The sequence below is a fragment of the Mobula hypostoma genome, chromosome 25 (assembly GCF_963921235.1).
Source record: "Mobula hypostoma chromosome 25, sMobHyp1.1, whole genome shotgun sequence".
Classification (NCBI taxonomy): Eukaryota; Metazoa; Chordata; class Chondrichthyes; order Myliobatiformes; family Myliobatidae; genus Mobula; species Mobula hypostoma.
This window is the reverse complement of record NC_086121.1, coordinates 23,550,409-23,568,785: the sequence shown is the minus strand read 5'-3', so window position 1 is coordinate 23,568,785 and position 18,377 is coordinate 23,550,409. Positions and strand designations below refer to the sequence as shown.

Below are 18,377 nucleotides of genomic sequence, written 5' to 3'. Positions count from 1 at the left end.
TTGTCTTACACCTGTTCTTCACGTGTGCTTAAAAGTTATTGCATACATTAATATAATGTGTGCAGGATAAAGGCTCAGTTATACTTCTGCGTAGGCTCTACGCTGTAGCCTATGCAAGTGGCCTACGCTGTTGTGAGCATTGATACTTGTGTGTTGCTGTGTCTGCGTCGTTCTGCAAAACGCTAGTTGGCCGTGGGGTTTCTATGCCACTGAGTTTCTTTGTGTACTTCAAACAATAGTGACTGAAACTGAGCGCATCATGTTGGAGTTGGAGCTAATAAATATTGAACAAGAGTTACTTTTATTGAAATTACTGCAAGGCAGAAAGAGGGAAGATGTCGGAGGGGATGGTGTGTACGACCATTGAACGGATCGAGGCAGAAGGAGGGTGAATCTTCTGTGCTTGTCCGGCCACTTGGAGACATGGATGAGGAAATGCATTTCGAATATTTTCGGATGTCGGCAGGTAGATTTGATGATGAAGCAACCGGAAATGCGATGCTACCAAGCGGACCAATCACAGTTGTTGCGGTCTGCGTCACTGCGACGTATGGTTACATTTTTGGGGAGGTGCGCGTAAGGGTACAGCGTAGAGTACGTGGCTACGCCGTACCTATGGTGTAGATTCGACGCAAAAGTATAAATTGGCCTTCACACAAGCAGTGCAGGATCAAGAGAATACTTGAATCAGCTGTTGAACAGCAACAAACAACTGCAGACTTGGAGCCTCCACCTATCATGCCGTGTATTGATTGAAAGGTTACATACAGTGCACTGTATTTGTATTTTACTTTTTATTGTTCTTATACCTTACATAAAACCTAATCAGCATTGTAGACTTCTTTGGGTGTTAGATTTTCATCAGCAATGATCTTGGCAAACTTGTCAGTGAAGTTCTCTGCTGCTTCGTGATCAGCAGATGCTTTATCTTTAAAGTGTTTTTAAATCTTTAAAAATGTAATACCATGCCATTTCTTAAGTTTCTGCAACCAGCCTGCTGGATTATCTTAATTTTCAGTTTGTCATGACAGATCTCTGCTTTTTTCATCGTCAGCGTACATTAAGTGACATGTTTTCACTTCACTACCGAAATCATTCTTTCAATACACGATCAAGATCTTCATTTTTATGCAGCGTAGGTTAGGTCACTCCTCAACCTGTATGTGATGTGCAGAGACCTGCGCATTGCCTGTAAGCCTTCCTGGCACATCGTGGAATTTTCCATTTGTGATGCCATGTCAGCGCTCAAAAAAAATTTCTAATTTCGGTGTTTTTTTTTGGATTCTGGAATTTTGGATAAGGGGTACTCAACTTGTGCTACCATTGTAAACCATTGGTAACTATAGGTCTCTAGGCTGAGTTTGCCTTGGATGGTTGCTCTATTTTGTTCTATTGAGACTTGATGAAATTGAGACAAAATCCATCTGTAGCAAATATTTATTTTAAAACCAACTTCTAATGAAATGGGAGATTTAATGGGGTTAGCATTGTCATCAACCTTTGGACCTCATGTTTGAAGAAGCTTTCTTGCATTTAAAAAGATGGGTCGGATCCTGTTTGCTGAACATCAGTAGAGATTTTGCTGCACAATGTGTAATAGGTTAAATGCTTCAAGTAATGTTCTCTGCTGTTAATATTCTAAATTGGAGCATTCAGTTTGATATTTATCAAATTACTTTAATGAGCATTTCAGAAGTCTAATCCAGCAAGCTCATATTCAGTTTGAGAACGGATAATGAGTGTTAGCCCTTACTGCAGAGCTATGAAGGCCAGACTTTAAATGAGTTTTGGCATCCTCCATCTAGTCCCAGTAGAATCTGATCCATGGCATAGAACTACTGCTAGTGCACTTCATAAATAATACAGATTGTTGTGTAAGCACTCAACAATATATTAATGTTTTGGAGTACAATAAGAGTTCTGTTCCATTTTGAAACTGCTTTTGCATTGAAGTCTATTGGCCAAGCTAATTGTGCACTATTTAATTTAATGTGATACTTGTTTCCATCAGTCAGTATCAAATTATAAAAACAATCTAAGTCCCAAGCAACCATCTGGCAAGTTCATGCAGTGAAATGGGTCAAAAGTTTTGGGAAAAGTTAGGTGATTTAGATTAGTGTTTCATGTTTATTCTATATTATGCCTTGAATGGTTAAGATGTATACTGAATATGTAATTAAGGGGGCCCGTTGGTTACATTACTCAGTTTACAGCTTTATGAAAATAGATCCATGTCAGTCTTGCTATTTGTTGTTTTTTTAAACTAAATGCCACTGATTGCGCGGTAAGTTGATCAAAGTCAATATGTCAACAATTCCCTTTTGAAACAAACAACTACCATAGATTGGAGAGTCTATATGAAGACTGATCTTGAGAATGACAATATCTGTAACTAAAACTGCAGCAAAGTTAGTGCAAATGAATTTGAGGAGGAGGAAAAGGGGTGCGTGTCTTAAATATATTGCTGTAACGTTATTACTGACTGAGTTTCCTGGTTGTTTTGATAGCTGTAACTATGCCTGATGCATTGACTTGAATCTATAGGTCTTCTCTAGACAGAGTTTGCCTTGGATAGTTGCTGTATTGAGCCCAAAATCCATCTGTAGCAAATATTTATTTTAAAACAATTCCTATTGAAGTAGAATTAATGAGGCTAGCATTGTCATCAACCCTGGACCTCCTGCTAGGAAGCTCTTCTGGCAGTTTTCATGCCAGTTAATGCAATCAAGTTCCTGTATAATAACTGTTGAATTAGTAAATAAAGGTAACTATTGTAATCACTTTAAGTTTGGCTTGCTTGTACACACTTTCCCTTCCAAGTTGTTTTCATGTTTTTTGTTTTAGTATTGACTGTCATTCTGTTTTTTTTTGTATCTGTTCTTTCCAAGTTATTCTGCACTCCACTTGTGGTCATTGTACTTACAAGTTTTTGCTTTCAACCCTGCATTGTTTTTTTTTGTCTTTTTATCTCCCCTATCATTTTCACAGTTGATTTTTAATGTGTTGGATGACGCGGTACTAGCAGTTAGTGCAACACCAGTGCAGCTCGGGGCATCGGAATGTGTTGTTCAATACGGATGTTATCTGTTAGGAATCTATACATCCTCCCCGTGGAGCATGTGGGTTTTCTCCAGGTCCTCCAGTTTCCTTCCACAGTCCAAAGACCTACCAGTTAGTAGGTTAATTGGTCATTGTAAATTGTCCAGTGATTAGGCTAGGATTAAACCCTGGTTTGCTGGGCGGTACAGTTTGAAGGGCTGAAGGGCCCATTCTGTGCTGTACTCGAAATAAATTTGCACCTTTTTTTTGCCTGGGGAAGACATCAGACCCACAACTGATTACTACCATTTGTGGTGATCTAATTATCACAATTGTATCAAAGCCTGTGATGTACTTTGTGGGTTACCTTCTGTGTACGGAGTGCTGCAGTTCAAGAAAGCCACTCGAGCATTTTCTTATGGGTAGAAGTGCTAGCATTTGCCAGTGATTCCTAAGTGCTGTAAATGAATTTTAAAATCTTACCCCTCTCTAATGCTGAAACCCTCTTTATTGTTTTAGTTCTCTCATAAAAATAAATACACTTTTTTTGTTACTTACCATCCCTTTCAATATCTATCGGGTGTCCCATTTTTCTCTTCCTCCACCCACCACTTCATGCCACCTAAACTCTCTAGGTTGCTCACAGTTACTTCTTCCTACACCTTCTAAACTCTAAACTGGATTATTTAATTCTTACTCTGGCCCATCTCAAGGACCTGTGGCTTCATGCCAACTTTCTGCAACTCTTTCACTCACTCATGCCATTAGTCCAGCTTTGTTTTGGCCAATTGTTTCATCCTTTCACTGACAATAAATCAGCATCTATCTCATATCTTATTATGAGCTCTTCTGTTAAGTTCTTTTCTAGAACACTTCCCGTGAAGTGCTTGTGTTTCTGAATGTTTGCATTCTGCATAAGCTTTACTGTTCTAATTTTTCAGGGAAGTAGAACGGAGGCAAAATGAATTAAAATGTGCATCTGTGGAAATATTTTGTACACTCATTTGAGATGTGTTTGACTTGTAATGGAAGTGTAGAAAATGAAACATACAGTGAGTGTGTTATTTTTTTGCTCAAGTTCATTTTAGTGTCCCTTCTAATTTAGTTCTGTTTTATTCATTAGAGTTGAACTTTTAATTGTTTTTGTAAAACTAGTTTGATAGCATTTGCCTGACCTTCCTCTGCTTTCAGATATATAGACAGTGAGTTGTCATTATCTGTTTAAATAATTTGCAGTGAGAATCGGAATTGTTTTTCATTCATTTAACTTGTCTGCCATTCTGCCACCACCTTCCTGGATTAATAGGTCAAAATTAGTTTGGCAAGATGTGTGACCATACAATTATGATCAAAGTCTCTTCTACACTACCAGGAGTAAACTTCAAAATTAATTTCACTTATGTTCTTTGGAATTCTGGAATTTATTTAGAACCTTCCACCACTCTGCATTTTATAGAAAAACTAGTTTGGTCATTGTTGAAAGTTTATTTACTTAAAAAAGAGAACATTCCACTCCAAGGGAGATTGTTCAAGAGCTTGGCTTTCTGTAGCTGAAGTCCTTTGTGTGGATTTTTATGTCAATATTTTCATTTGGGCGACATCGAACATGATGCTGTAAGAATTCTAAACAGAACCAAAATGCAGCCATTTCTACTTTATTGGCAATTTAACCATTATTGAGAAACTGCCACGGTGTTAAATCTCAATTTTAGAGTAAGATCACAGTAAATAGTTTTGTAGGCCAGTGATGGAATTAATTATCTTGGTCGTGTGGATAGTATTTTAGGCAATGTGTGGCTGTAATCTGGAACTTGAGTATGTAAGGGCTGGAACTTGGTGGACCTGTAATTATTAAAGCTATTACTAAGAGTGCTCTTTGTGTCTTCTTTCTCATGTATTTAATTTTTAGTACTAAGGCAAAAATTTAACCAGACTTGGCTGCAGAACTTTTGTAGTTATGCATTCAACTGAAGAAATTGATTTCAATATTGGTAATGAGCCTGGAAAAGACTATCAGGAATTGTAATTTTTCAGATAGATCATATCAATGTACTATTGCAATGGTTCCCATCAAATGTACCTCACTCACTGAAATGCTTCAGGATCTCCTCAGGTCATGAAAAATATTAGTTTTGTTCAACTGGTTGAAGTTATACTGTGCTATTTTACACCAGATTTCCTGTCTTTCTGCAGGTGTACCCTTTAAAGATTCCGCATTAGTAGTCAAATGCCCCATTCATTACTTTAACCCAGTATCTTTATTTGATTTACACATCGTGTACTGCTGCTAGAGAAGAACTGAAGAATGGAAAGTTCAGGGGCTAGAGGCTGTAGGGTCACAGAGATGGATCAAAATGTGTTACTCATTAGGGTACATAATTTTAACGTGTGATAGCTTGCCTCAGTGGTCACCTTCAAGCACCACTTTACAACTGTATAAATACTTTTACATTAACTTTTTAATTTTGAAAGGAATGCCGTCTTAAACAGATTTATGCTGTTGATTTCTCCAAATCTGTCATCTTGGTGAGTATTATATAATGGTACGGCAGCAAGAAGTTCCCTCACATCTGATTGGATAGTCTCAGTTACTCTGCTGAGGAAATAAAATATTTATGCAAAATGGCTTGCAGTAATTTTAGAAGTTATTGGTAAATTTAGTTATAGGCCCACAGCATTGCACTGATACAAAGCAATGTAATTTAAATTCTAACTGTTAAGGTTCCTTTCTAGGAACTCTTTTAGGAAATCTTTTGAATTTGCCACTTGTTCAGAGTGTGTTTTAATGATTCTGCACATTAAAGGTTAACAATCAAAGCCCAGGTTAATTTCTATTAGAATATATGAAGTTTAGTTTGATCTGAACCCACTCCCAAACATTAATAGCTTTGCAATTCAAATATGAATACAACATAAGTTAGCTGACTGGAGTATTAATTGCATTCCTAGGCTGCTTTTCTCTTGATTAAACAATTCTTTACCCAAGCCTTGCATTTGCAAATTTGTAAACTCTTCATGATCTTTACTAAAGATATTTAAGATGTTTAGTTTACAACTAAGTGTGTGTATGTATAGTGCTTTCTTAAGCCAAAGATGTGCTCCAAAATACAGACTTGACCTCTTTACGAAGTCCCTTCTTGTGGGCCCCAGCCCTAAGGTTAGGGGCAGCAGAAAAAGACCTTAATGCATCTTTGTCTGGGAGACAGGTGGTGTGCAGCAGAGATGCAGGTTAAAGGTCAAAATGTTTCCCCATTTCGTACATTCTTGTTGATGGTTAGCTTGTCCTAGTTGAGTATAATTTCTCTGCACGGTATTTTAGGAAATTGTTAATTGTACTAGGCTTTGAAGTTCAAAAATGCTTGAAACAAAAAAAATGCACTAAAATTTTCACTACTCTTAATGACAAATTTCCAGCATAAAATGAAATTGACTTGTAGCTGCAAAGTTACTGCAAAAAAAACTTGCCCAGTGTTTTAAAACTTTTTGTCGGAAAGAATTATAAAATATTGTTCCTCAGAATAATGTATTGAAGAAACAGTTGTGATTAATTCTATATTGTGTTTTGTCCATATTTTTGTAAATTTCACATCCTTGAATATCAATTTCCATTTAGTTATTTTTGGGATGATTTTGGTTGTTGTGCCTTCTGTTACTAGAACACTTTCGGGCTGGGTCTGAAGTATTGAACATGGATCAAAAATGTTTCTTAACTGGGGCTATGACATTAATGTATTAGTTTGGTTCAGTAACTACCTTGAGATAAAGTTAAGGATCCAAATGCCACTCATGTCTCAACAGGATCTCTGCTGATTACTTGTAGAATTTCAAATTTCAGATTTCAGTGCTCTGAGTTTGTGGAAGAGGAATCTCCTCAAGGCATATTAAAGTGACAGCCTTGATTTAAAAAAAAATTGGTGTATTGCCTTTTCCAAGTCCCTTTAGATCATTTTAGTTTGAGAGCTAATTTCATCTCTGTCCTGTCCACTAACATTATGTACTTAACCTATGTATTTTCCCTCAACGTGTCAATTATTTTTTTCTTATGCACTCCCTATGCTGTATGTGGATCTACAGTTTCTCTCCCAGGTTACTGATGTAAACATGGATTTAGAGTTTCAACTGGTTATTTGACTGCTGGGAGCATCATATTTCAGTAGAGATCTGTTCTCCACCAGGGTCCTCTGCTGTATTTTCAGTGGCTGTCACTCAGTAACTATCAAGTGACAAATTTCTCCCCTCCGTTCTGAAGTATTGCCAAAGATAATTCAGCATAGATTGAATCTGAGACCTCTATGTTTTTACTATTACCCTGATAGATTCATCAAACCATTAGAGAGCCCTCAACATAAAAACATGAGAACTGTAAACTTTCTTTTTCTGAAGGTGGGTCTGGTCTTAAGTCTTTTACATGGAGCTAATTAGCACCAAGCTGAAGTGTGTTCATTTATTAGTTTGGGTGAGTAGGTACCTGCCTTTCTTTATGCAATCAATCTGTAAAGCCTAATAGCGCCAGACAAACTAAAATTCACAGTTGTGCTGGCGGAAGTTTTTTCCCCTGCAGTAGTTCCTGCAATTTGTTGAACACCATGACTTGACTCCAAATTGTAATTGTGTTAGTTGCCCCTAAGGAAGATTCTCTTTCAAGATGAAAAACTGAACCTTACTTAACACCAACACCACCCCCACCCTTCACCACAATCACCGCTTACATCCCCTCCTCCACTCTTGCCACCCCAAAGTCCTGATGACTTTTGCGGCTGGTGAGAGAAGTCTGTAGAACAATATTAATTAGATGGTTATCAAGTTATGTAGGAGGAGGGAGAGCTGACACAAATGACTCTTTGAGCTGTGACTCTACAGAAATATTAATTCCTGCAATGTAATTACAGTTTTTCATATGAATGGTCTCTCCCCCACCCCCTCCCCAATCTTCACCTAAATAATTTTAAGGCTATTGATGGTTAAATTTGAAACTGTTTAATTGTTATTTTCTATTACATTTTCAGGTGTTGGCCTTGGATTAGGAATTGTATTTTCTGTTGTTGCTTTCAAACGTAAGTATTACTATTTACTATTCACATGTTGAGCAGTGGTCGTGAACTTGTAGGAGAGAGAGTAACATCTTGGGATGGATGGATCATTTGTAGTGATATTGTGAAAAGTGCTGTAATACAGAAAGATCTCTTGCTCACCTAATAACATAGTAGCATAATGAGTTTGGGCATTTAATTGAGCTGTGCGTACTTGTAACTAAAATCTAATCTGGGTCGGAATTTAAAATTGTAATAGTGAAAAGGGAAAAAAAATTTTGGGTTGTTTCTCCTTCCTTTGTACATCAACACCTACCCCACCCAGTTAAAAAAAAAACAACCAGTATCACTTGTAGGCCAGCATCTGCTGGTTTATATTGACTCTGTGGTTAAATAATGCATTGACATTCACTGTGGACTTGATCATGTTAAGTTTGGTCATTTGAATGAAGTGCACAGTGGTCTCTGCTTTGCATCTACATTCTGCATGTCCATGCTTTTGGAAGAGAGTGAAAACAATTTTGTCCTTAAATTAACAGTTTATTATGGATTCTCATTATAAAGAGCACTTAAACCATTTCCCAATTATAGATATTTACTTTTTTTGTGTATCTGCTTAGGACGTCAGTGGCCTATTACTTTTGGTGCAGGGATGGGCTTGGGAATGGCGTATGCTAACTGTCAACATGATTTCCAGTCCCCATACCTTCTTCATGGAAAATTCGTCAAAGTGAGTACAATATTGAATTGATTTTTTTTTTCTCCAATGGTTTCTAGTCAGTATTAAAGTACAGATATAAATAATTGCTCAACTGGAGCTTAAGCATGTGTTGGGCTCTTGCTAATAGTTTACGCTCTCATATGTATGCTTACTTACCATCTGCCTGTTACACCACTGGCGTTTAGGTCCTCTAAAACAGTTGCACACAGATAAAGAACAGTTCTCCATGGCTGTTTCTGTAACAAGTTTTTTGACCAGTCAGCCGAGCTGAACCTGGAGGACTGGTGGACCGGACCACTCCTAGTGTGGTCTTTGCTTGGCATGGGTGACTCTAAGGAGAGTCAAAGCCCTGGCTGTAACCGACGTGGTTCTCTTGGTCATTGAGCATGTATGCCTCCAAACTCCGACCAGATTGTCGTCCATTTGGAGATCTCATATTTATGAGGCAGGAATTATTGTCAAAGAACTTGTGAATTACTACTCCAACAGATCTTTGCCAAACCCTTGAATTCCTGCTTGCCTGTGATAACTTCTATTGAGTAGGTTTTGATAACGTGAGGTGCTGTTTTTGCAGATTTTGGGAATGGCAGTCTGCTATCTCATCTGTACCAAGTCAATCCTGCACTAGATGCCATGAATGTAGGAGATGAATATTCAAATTTGTAGTGAAATCTTCTCCATTGCCCAACTTACTACAACTGTTTCAATAATTACCAGTGATATTTGCTTCAAGGATCATTGACGTGTTAGCTCCTTGGCCTATGTGTTACCTATTTCCTATGATCCTCAAGATTGTGGTGTACATCTAGATAGGAGTCCTGTGCTAGGTTTGTAAATTGAAGCTTTAAAATGTATTACCTGAAACTAAACTTTTTAAATTGGATTACCCCACAGGCGTGGTATTTATGTCTATGGGGGTGTAATCAAAGTGTGATGTTCGCCTCAGTGCACTTTACAGCAGAGCCTTGTTGAGTTGAACGATAATAGCATAGTTTGGCAAAACCAAAAGTTTCAGTACTGTTCAAGCTTTTAATAAGTGTTCAGTTTTTAATTATTATTCATAAATCACCTCATTCAGTTGCATTTCATGAAATGTGGTTTGTTAAAGTTCAGTTTTAAGGCAGTTATTATCTTGAATAGGCTGTCTTGTGATTGATGGTAAATATGAGAAGTTAGTCTCTGGTTGCTTCCTACTCTACCAGAGGTTTTCACACGTAATATTTTTTCTGCTAAATATCAGTTGTCAGTTTGGGATTTGATTCAGTATGAACCTCTCTCCAGATGAATATTCAGTAAACTCACAATGTCAAAGCTTAAATGTCAAGATTGACCTCTTATGAACTACCAGTACGCAACAGGGGCCCATGTAGGTGAAACCAGTGAGGGGTTTCTACACACACCAGGTTAATAAATCTGTACTTTCAATCAGCACATAACAAGTCTCCATATTTTGTTAATTTGTGAATTAGAAGCACAGAGATTAACCTGCAGTTTGTTCTTGCTGGAGCACATGTAATTCAATGTGAAAGGAAATTGCACAGTGTCTATACTACAGTTCAACTTAATTTGGGGTTTGGGTATCCAAATAACCCTTGCACTTTAATTAAAATTAGGCACACTGAAAATGTTTCAAAATGGTAATAATTGCTTTAATGTAGCATTGAATGTCATATCCAGGAGATGCCTATATTTCTATCTCCAACTAGCTAGAACTCTTCTACCTAGAAATGTACAGAATTAGTATATTGTTTATATGTATGGACATATTCCACTATGGCATTTCCCCCCCCCCCCCAAATACTTTTGTCTTGCACCTCAATACAGACTTATTTTTGACTGCTTTGGGCTATCTTCCTCTCCTTCCACCTTTTCCTGTTATTTGCTGAACATGCCAAAGTATTTTGCAGAGCACTGTAGATGTGCTAATTTGTGTTCTGTTTTGTAACTACATATTTTAGCTACTCTTTAAATTGTACAGATGTTAATTATGTTCTTGTTATTCTTGTTCTTTTTTGCAGGATGAATCGACATAGTATTATTTTTTCAGACCGTACTTGTTGCCGTGGATCATTTCTGCCTTTGTTTGCAATTGAAATTCTTATTACTGTGCTTTGTTTAATTTTACTTGTCAAACTTCTGCACCAGTTTTGTCATTAATAATGAGTTAATAACAGTTTATTGCCCCCGGTTTCGTCCATTTGTATGTATCAAATAGATTAACAGTAAGGGCAAAGACTAACAGATCGGTTCATCTGGAAAATTGTCTGAAATGATAGTCGCTGGTGATGTGAACAAGTGAGGTGAAGTTATGAAAATAAGTTGTCTTGATTGCCTGATAATCGATTAAACTTTATTTTAATTTATTCGATTGCATCCCTACTGGGGTATTTTTGTCTGTTGTGTTCTGTCTTGTGGTGCTGTTCTGATTGAAACCTCTCAGAAAACCTTTTACTTCTTACACAGAAGCTGAGCAAAGGTGTATATGCCCACAGCTGGAGTTATTAAAAGAAAAGCTAGTTCTTGCTTTCTTGTGAAGCGAGAGTAGTACAACACACACAGCCTCTGCTCTCCCTAACAGCCATTCCTGGAGGGCATTCTAAATCACTCCTGTGTTTATAGTCAGAATATAAGCTGAGCTTCTGGTTTGGAATGTTCTCTCTGTGCAATCTCTGGAATCTAGAATCACTGTGTATCTAACAATAAATTTCAGTGTGATAATATATTGCTGCTAAATGCAGTCCAGGCTGATAATAAATCAGCTCAATTAATGCTTTGCATTGGAGAGCAAAATTACAAAGGTTGACTGCAGATTTACTACAGTGAAATTATATAGTCACCTCTGTAATAGACGGTCTGTTATAAGTCAAATGTTAACGGTACATTTTCAAATAATTCTTACTGAGTGTCCTGTCCACAATGCGTGTGGATTCCCAGTCCATAAATTCAGTGTATTGATGGCTATGATTTGCAGTTTAACACTTACTGAAATAAATCCTGGTTGGTATATACACAAAGTGCTATTTTCAAAATTTGCATAAGCCTGTAATTGCCCTGTAATTTTTGTTTTGTGTTGCTGTCACAAAAGTTCAGTGATTTTTAAAAAAAAATAATAATCTGCTGGAAAGGAGGAAAGAGAAAGGCATTTTCAATGTGCTGTCCCTATTCTTGAAGAACATTAATTTTCTCTGCACATAATTCTTGTCAATTTTTCTGGGTATTTTCAGACTAGGTTGTGGTGCTATTTCAAAGCTTGCTTTCCTTCCTGAAAAATTTATCTTGATTACTTTATTATTTCAGGGTATGTTTTGTGTTGTCAGTTGCCCGTACAGACTGGGCAGTTAACATGCATGACAATATTAGCAGTAGAATGAAGCAGCCTTCCCAGTACAGTTCTTGCTGCTGAAATCTGTGGCGGCACTGTAGATGGATTACTGAGCTAATGATAAGCAGAAGTAAGTTTGCATCCCTTAGTGTCAGCAGGAGAATGAAATTCTGTTAAGTAAATGGAATTAAAAAGCTGGTGTCCCATGAAATTTCTGTGTGATAATAAAAAACATATGTCCATATAGAAGGTTAATCAGCATTCTTTATCCTTGAGAAAAATTCATAGTGGGATGAAATGGCTTTAACAGCAATTTCCCCAACTCTTCACTTTTAAAGGTTAGAAGTGCAAACCCTATTTGAGTTTAATGGAGTTTCTGTGAGTGGCTACACAAATATCCAATTAGACATGAAAGTGATGAGTTACCTTCCAAGCTACAAACTGATTGCAATAGTCCTTTATAAAACAACTTTATAAAGGAAGTTGCTGACACTAGATTTCATCGCATCTGATGATTTGTCTTAAGACTGTGTTAGCTGATAATACTAACTACTGAACTTGAATTAAACCAACATCAAGAATAAATTACTGTTTATGAATATTAATTCACTTGATCAACTTGAAGAGAGCTTCACTAAGTCCTGCTGGAAGGTTGCACAATGCTGTGGTTAAGAAAAGAAAACTGATTTGGGGTTTGTTAACCTGTGAAGAAGCATACATGCTATCCAGTTAGGTTTATTATCATACTTTCACCTGTTCTTTACCATACTTGTACATGAAAGATGTATTACAGGTTCAATCTCAGCTTTAAAGACCTGTGTATGACATTGGCTGTTCCACTGTTCAGACTCACACCCGCTGAGGTACTGTACTAGATAACTAGTCGTCATTGGGAAATACAACCATGAGCCTGTCAGTCTGACCGCAATCTGAAGTGGATGTGGTTGGAAATTACTCTAGGGTCTGTCCAAATAATTAATCTGGAAGACTATAAAAAAAGTGTGACAACATTGTGGTCACCAAATTTCACATCCTCAGTAATAGAATAATAGATTGTATTTCAAACAATCTTGTTTATTGACTAATTTTAGGGAAAATTTCCTCATTTAGAAGCAAATGTTGATAGTTCTAAATTATATCTATTTAATGTGCAACAAAATTTAATAATCTATAAATGTCAGCATAATCACTCTTTCAGTTATGCTTATCACTATCTCATTATGGGACTGAGATGCAGAAAAGTAGAAAGCAGTCAGTTTGGGCTCCTAGATCTAGGAAAGGATCTGCCAGCATTGAGAGGGTCCAGAGGAGCTCTTGGAGAATGATTCTGGGAATGAAAGGATTAACTTTGTAAAGCCTTTGATGGCTCTGGGCCTGTACTCACTGAAATTTAGAAGAATGAGGGGGACATCTCAGTGAACCTGGATGGTGTGAACGTGGAGAGTATGTTTCTAATAGGGGGAGAGTCTAGGACAAGAGGCCACATTCTCAGAATAAAGGGATGTCTCTTTAGGATAGAGATGAGGAAGTTCTTTAGGAAGAAGTTAGAAAGTGTGGGGAATTAGTTGGCACAGATGGCTGTGGAAACCAAATAATTGATTAGTACTGGCCTCAAAAGTTATGAGGAGAAGGCAGGAGAAAGGGGTTGAGAGGGATAACAATTCAGCCATGACCAAATAGTGGAGGAGCTCTGAGCTGACTGGTCTAATCCTCCCCCTATGTTTTCTAACATGAAGCATCTGGGTAACATGGATATCAAATATTGATTTATTTTGTTCAAATAACTTTCGCTAGGATGTGCCAATTCACTTACCGTGGCATTGTGTAAGGATTGAAGATTCAGGAAGAGTTTGCATTATACAGAGGTGGCACAACAGGTAGTGTTGTTGCTCTGCCGCTCAAGTAATCCGACCCACCAGTGTTCTGTATTTGTGGTTTTCGCATTCCCCCTGTGTACCTTATTTGACGACGGTAAACACCCCCGCAAAAAAAACCAGTAATGAACATGTGAAAAGAAATAGATTACAGGGAAGTAATACCTAATGTAAAAGCTTAAAGTTGGGATAGAATTGATGGGCTCAATGGCCTCTTCCTCCTCCTCCTCTTCCTCCCTCCCTCCCCTCCCCCCCCCCACACACACACACTTCAAAAGGAAATTGTGAGCAATATCTCTGGCTGATTCCTACTCTCTGGGGGGGGGGGGGTCGCGCTTAATAAAACGGAGTCCTGGTCTTTTCAAGCTTGCTGTAATCAAGAATGAAGTGCGGTGATACAGGTGATGTGGTACACACTTCCCCACCAGTCCCCAACCTAATTTATCTGCTGTATCGTTTCCCACCCGGTCAGGTTTAACATTTGGTGCCAACTGACCATCATTGAGGCGCTTTCCCGGCATTCTCTCTGTGTAGCATTGTCAGCATAAACGTCCTTTTGCCGACGTTATCTGTATCAAAGTGAAGTGTCTGCCATGTCTCACTGGCTGGCATCTCCTCCCTTTCTTGGAGGCGGAGGCGTGCTGCGTGCTGTGGGACTTCAGTGTCTAGAAATCGACTTGATTCCAAGAGGGAGCTCGGCTCTGTCGCAGCTGCTGTCTTTAGGTTGAGACTTAAATCAAATCTTCCGGGCGTTCCCAACCTTTTTTCATGGCATTAGCCATTACGCAAAAGGTCCGTCGATCCCAGGTTAATGGTAGGGGTCCATGGCATAAAAAAGGTTGGGAGCCCTTGTCCGAGTCCAAGGTAAGAAATCCCTAGCCATCATTTCGAAGAAGAACAATCTCTGATTTCTCTAACGCTTTTACCAAAATTCGATTATTTCATTATTATCCTATTGCACTTCGGGGGCGTAAATTTCCTCACTGCGTTGTCTACGAAAGGATTTTTAAAAAAAAACTGTGAACTACATCTTTAAGAGATGCAAGTTATTAGTCATAACCTTCCCATTGCACCGATTTTCCTCGTTACTGCCACCGACATAGTTTCCCTCGGGCCTCCACCTCAGCCAATAGAATATGCTATCAAAGAGTAATCTCGATAGCGCTCAGAACGTAACAGAAGAAACACATCAAAGTTGCTGGTGAACGCAGCAGGCCAAGCAGCATCTGTAGGAAGAGGCGCAGTCGACGTTTCAGGCCGAGACTGCGCCTCTTCCTACAGATGCTGCTTGGCCTGCTGCGTTCACCAGCAACTTTGATGTGTGTTGCTTGAATTTCCAGCATCTGCAGAATTCCTGTTGTTTACGTAACAGAAGAAATTCTGCAGATGCTTGAAATCTAGAGTAACACACACAAAATGCTGGAGGAACTCGGCAGGTTAGGCAGCATCAATGGAGGGGAATAAATACGTAGTCGACGTTGCGGACAAAGAACCTTAATTAGAAACAGTTTTTTCTGGACCTAACTGCCTCATTCGGAGGTCATGCATACGCGAGCTGAAATTATTTTAATATCTATATCACGGTTGCAGCTTGAAAACAAATCTGTATCGGTATGTAGGATCATATTTTAAAATTCACAGGTTCAGAGGCCTGCCCATCATATCTACAGCGCCTGGCACCGTTTCTGCCTGAAAGGTAAACTTCATCGGAATGTTGATTGATGACAGCAAGTTCTTGGAGTATGGGGCACTGAGAGCCGAGTGTATAAGATGATGAGAAGGCGTTCGGTCTTTCCCAGGCTTGGGGCATCAAGAGCTGGAGGGCAGAGGGTCAAGGTGAGAGTGGAACGATTCAATGGGAGAATTTAAGAGGCAACTTCTTGACACAAAGATCGATATTTATTCAGAGAGAGCTGCCAAAGGAAGCGGTTCAGACAGGTACAAAAGAAACGTATGTTAAAAAAAATAAAGTTGGACAGAGAAATGGATTGGAAACGTTTAGACGGTTATAGACCCAGCGCTGGCAGATGGGACTAGCTTGGGTGGGGCTTGGTCAGTAAGGACTATTTGGGCCGATGGGCCTGTTTCCGTGCTGGGTTAAGACGCGTGCTTGCATCTTCCCTTCAGGTTGCTTACGGATGGAGAGGGACTGGAGACGTGATTTTAAGGTCTATGCTGAACTATTAACTGCGCCGGGGTCCATTCGCTGCGGCCGCACAGCTAACGGTTCTATTTTGTTTCAGTGAGCAATAAATCTACTCCTCACTATCCTTCCCTTCCTTGGTGGAAAACGAAGAAGTATTCTCGGAATTACATCGTCCAATTACATTTCTTGCCTTCGAGCTGATACTCCATCAGTGCCATTTCGGTATCTCTCCAATCAACGCCAATAAATCCCTCACCCTGGGTAGTAAACAGCAGTCGTAGGAAGCTCAGCTCGCAGAAAGGTGTTAAATAAGACCGCAAGATGTAGGGGCAGAATTTGGCCCACTGAATCCAGTTTTCCAATCAGCGCCAGTCTCCTGCCTTCTCCCCGTTTCCCTTCATGCTCTCTAAAGGAACGACGGGAATAGATTACTTTATCATATATCTCATGTCCAGCTAGGGCCTATTTCCGTACCCCAAGCTCCTACTCCGCGTACAAATATAAAAGCCATTTGAAAATAGGAGTGGGCTGTTACTTTGTGGAGGTAATCATCTCTTCCTAACACTGCAGCAACGGGCAAACACTATACCGCTACCGGAAGGCTCTGTGCATTATTACCCCGTCACTTACACTGCCTCAGTGTTTCGCAAAATATTATGGAACCAGTACGCACTTTTTCCCGTCATTTCTTTCACTAATTCTGGGGTCTGCGTCTCTCACCCTTCGGAAACACAGTCTGCCGACCTCCACTCATCCTAAACCTCCGAGATCACGCACGGGGACACCATTCACGGTTTTATTGAACGGAGCCCCTGTGAGATAAAATGGACTTAACCTCACAATCTTCCTTGATTATGTCCGCACGCATGGTCGTTTGACTGCGCTGCCCTTCCTCTGTAACTGTGATACTTTATTCTGCATCTTGTTGTTTATTACCTTTGCCTCCTGTTGCCTCAAAGCACTGCTGTAATGAAAACGGCTATGGATGGGAGCAAAGCGATGTTTTTCACTGTAGCTCGATACATGTGATCAACAAACTTTTTTTTAGTTTACATTAACCAATAAACTTTCTCCCTACACATCGCAGACCGCTGGCGAGAGCTGCTGTCACTGTTAGATAAGTGTCACATCCAAGCCCATACCCGCTCTGCTGGCTGTGCACCGGCTTCTCTCGCCCACCCTCCGTCATCCTGCTTGTGTGAATCACATCCAAAGCAATGTCCACATCAATAAATCCTTCTAAACCTCACCTTCCTTGCCCCATCGCGCCATCTCATAAACTCCATAAATGTTCCTCTCCTGCATTCTAGACTTCTTCGTCAGCCAAACACTCAGCCGGTTTTGGCCGATCATTCAAAACTTGTCAATTCCTTTCTCCAAGTATTTCCTTCCACCTGCAAACCAGATCCTAAACACGGCTTTTGTTCTGCCGTGGTAAATCCTTCCTTACTCACTCCCCAACACACACATCTTGCGCTCCCCTGGATGTGAGGCGCCGCGGGGTTTTATCGAGCACAGAAACAGGCCCTTCGGCCCAACTAGATCTTCCGACCAGAATGCCCCTTCTAAACTGGTCTCACTCGCCCGCGTCTGGCCCATAACCTCTACAACAGAGGTTTCTAAGCACGGACCCCTTGCTTTATAGGTCCATGGCACAAAAAATGTTGGAAACCCCCACTCCAAAAATCTTTCCTATCTATGTACCTGTCCGTGTCCGTTCAATGTGCTTAGGTCGATGCAAATGCACGATGCCGGAAATCCAAAGCAAGACACACACACACAATATGCTGGAGGAACTCAGCAGGCCAGGCAGCATCTATCGAAATGAATAGACAGTCGACGTTTCGGGGCGAGACCCTTCTTCGGGACAGAGAAAGTAAGAGGGAAGACGCCAGATTAAGAAGGCGGCGGCGGTGGTGGGTAAGAGGATAGCTAGAATGATGTATTTTTGAAGGAGGGAGCAACGCTACCCTTTGATTGGAGAATTTACTCTTCATGTGCTTCCTTGTCCTGACAAATTCCCTGAATGTATTACTTTAAAATAAAACTTCTTAATGTTCTGAATCGACTCGAACATCATTAACACTGGTGTTACTTTTGCGCGGGGAAATCAAGGTGTCCAATCACATTAGACGTTAAACAGCTATTTTGCCCGTAAGATCAACAACAGTAAAGCCATCAACTTTCCTCTTTCTGGATGACATGGAGACGGGGGCTGCACTGAGGCCGTTAGTGAGGATTAGGC

At 39.6% G+C, this 18,377-nt stretch overlaps 1 protein-coding gene across 1 annotated transcript in view; it reads left to right on the top strand.

Moving 5' to 3' along the window:
* Positions 1-11,153, top strand: part of micos10 (mitochondrial contact site and cristae organizing system subunit 10) — a 37,947-nt gene extending 26,794 nt beyond the window's left edge. Inside the window, exons 2-4 of the mRNA XM_063033367.1 lie at positions 8,046-8,093; positions 8,690-8,799; positions 10,809-11,153. Coding sequence (XP_062889437.1) covers positions 8,046-8,093; positions 8,690-8,799; positions 10,809-10,823 — 173 coding nt within the window. The 3' untranslated portion in view covers positions 10,824-11,153. The remainder of the gene's footprint in view (positions 1-8,045; positions 8,094-8,689; positions 8,800-10,808) is intronic.
* The last annotated feature ends 7,224 nt before the right edge of the window (positions 11,154-18,377 follow it).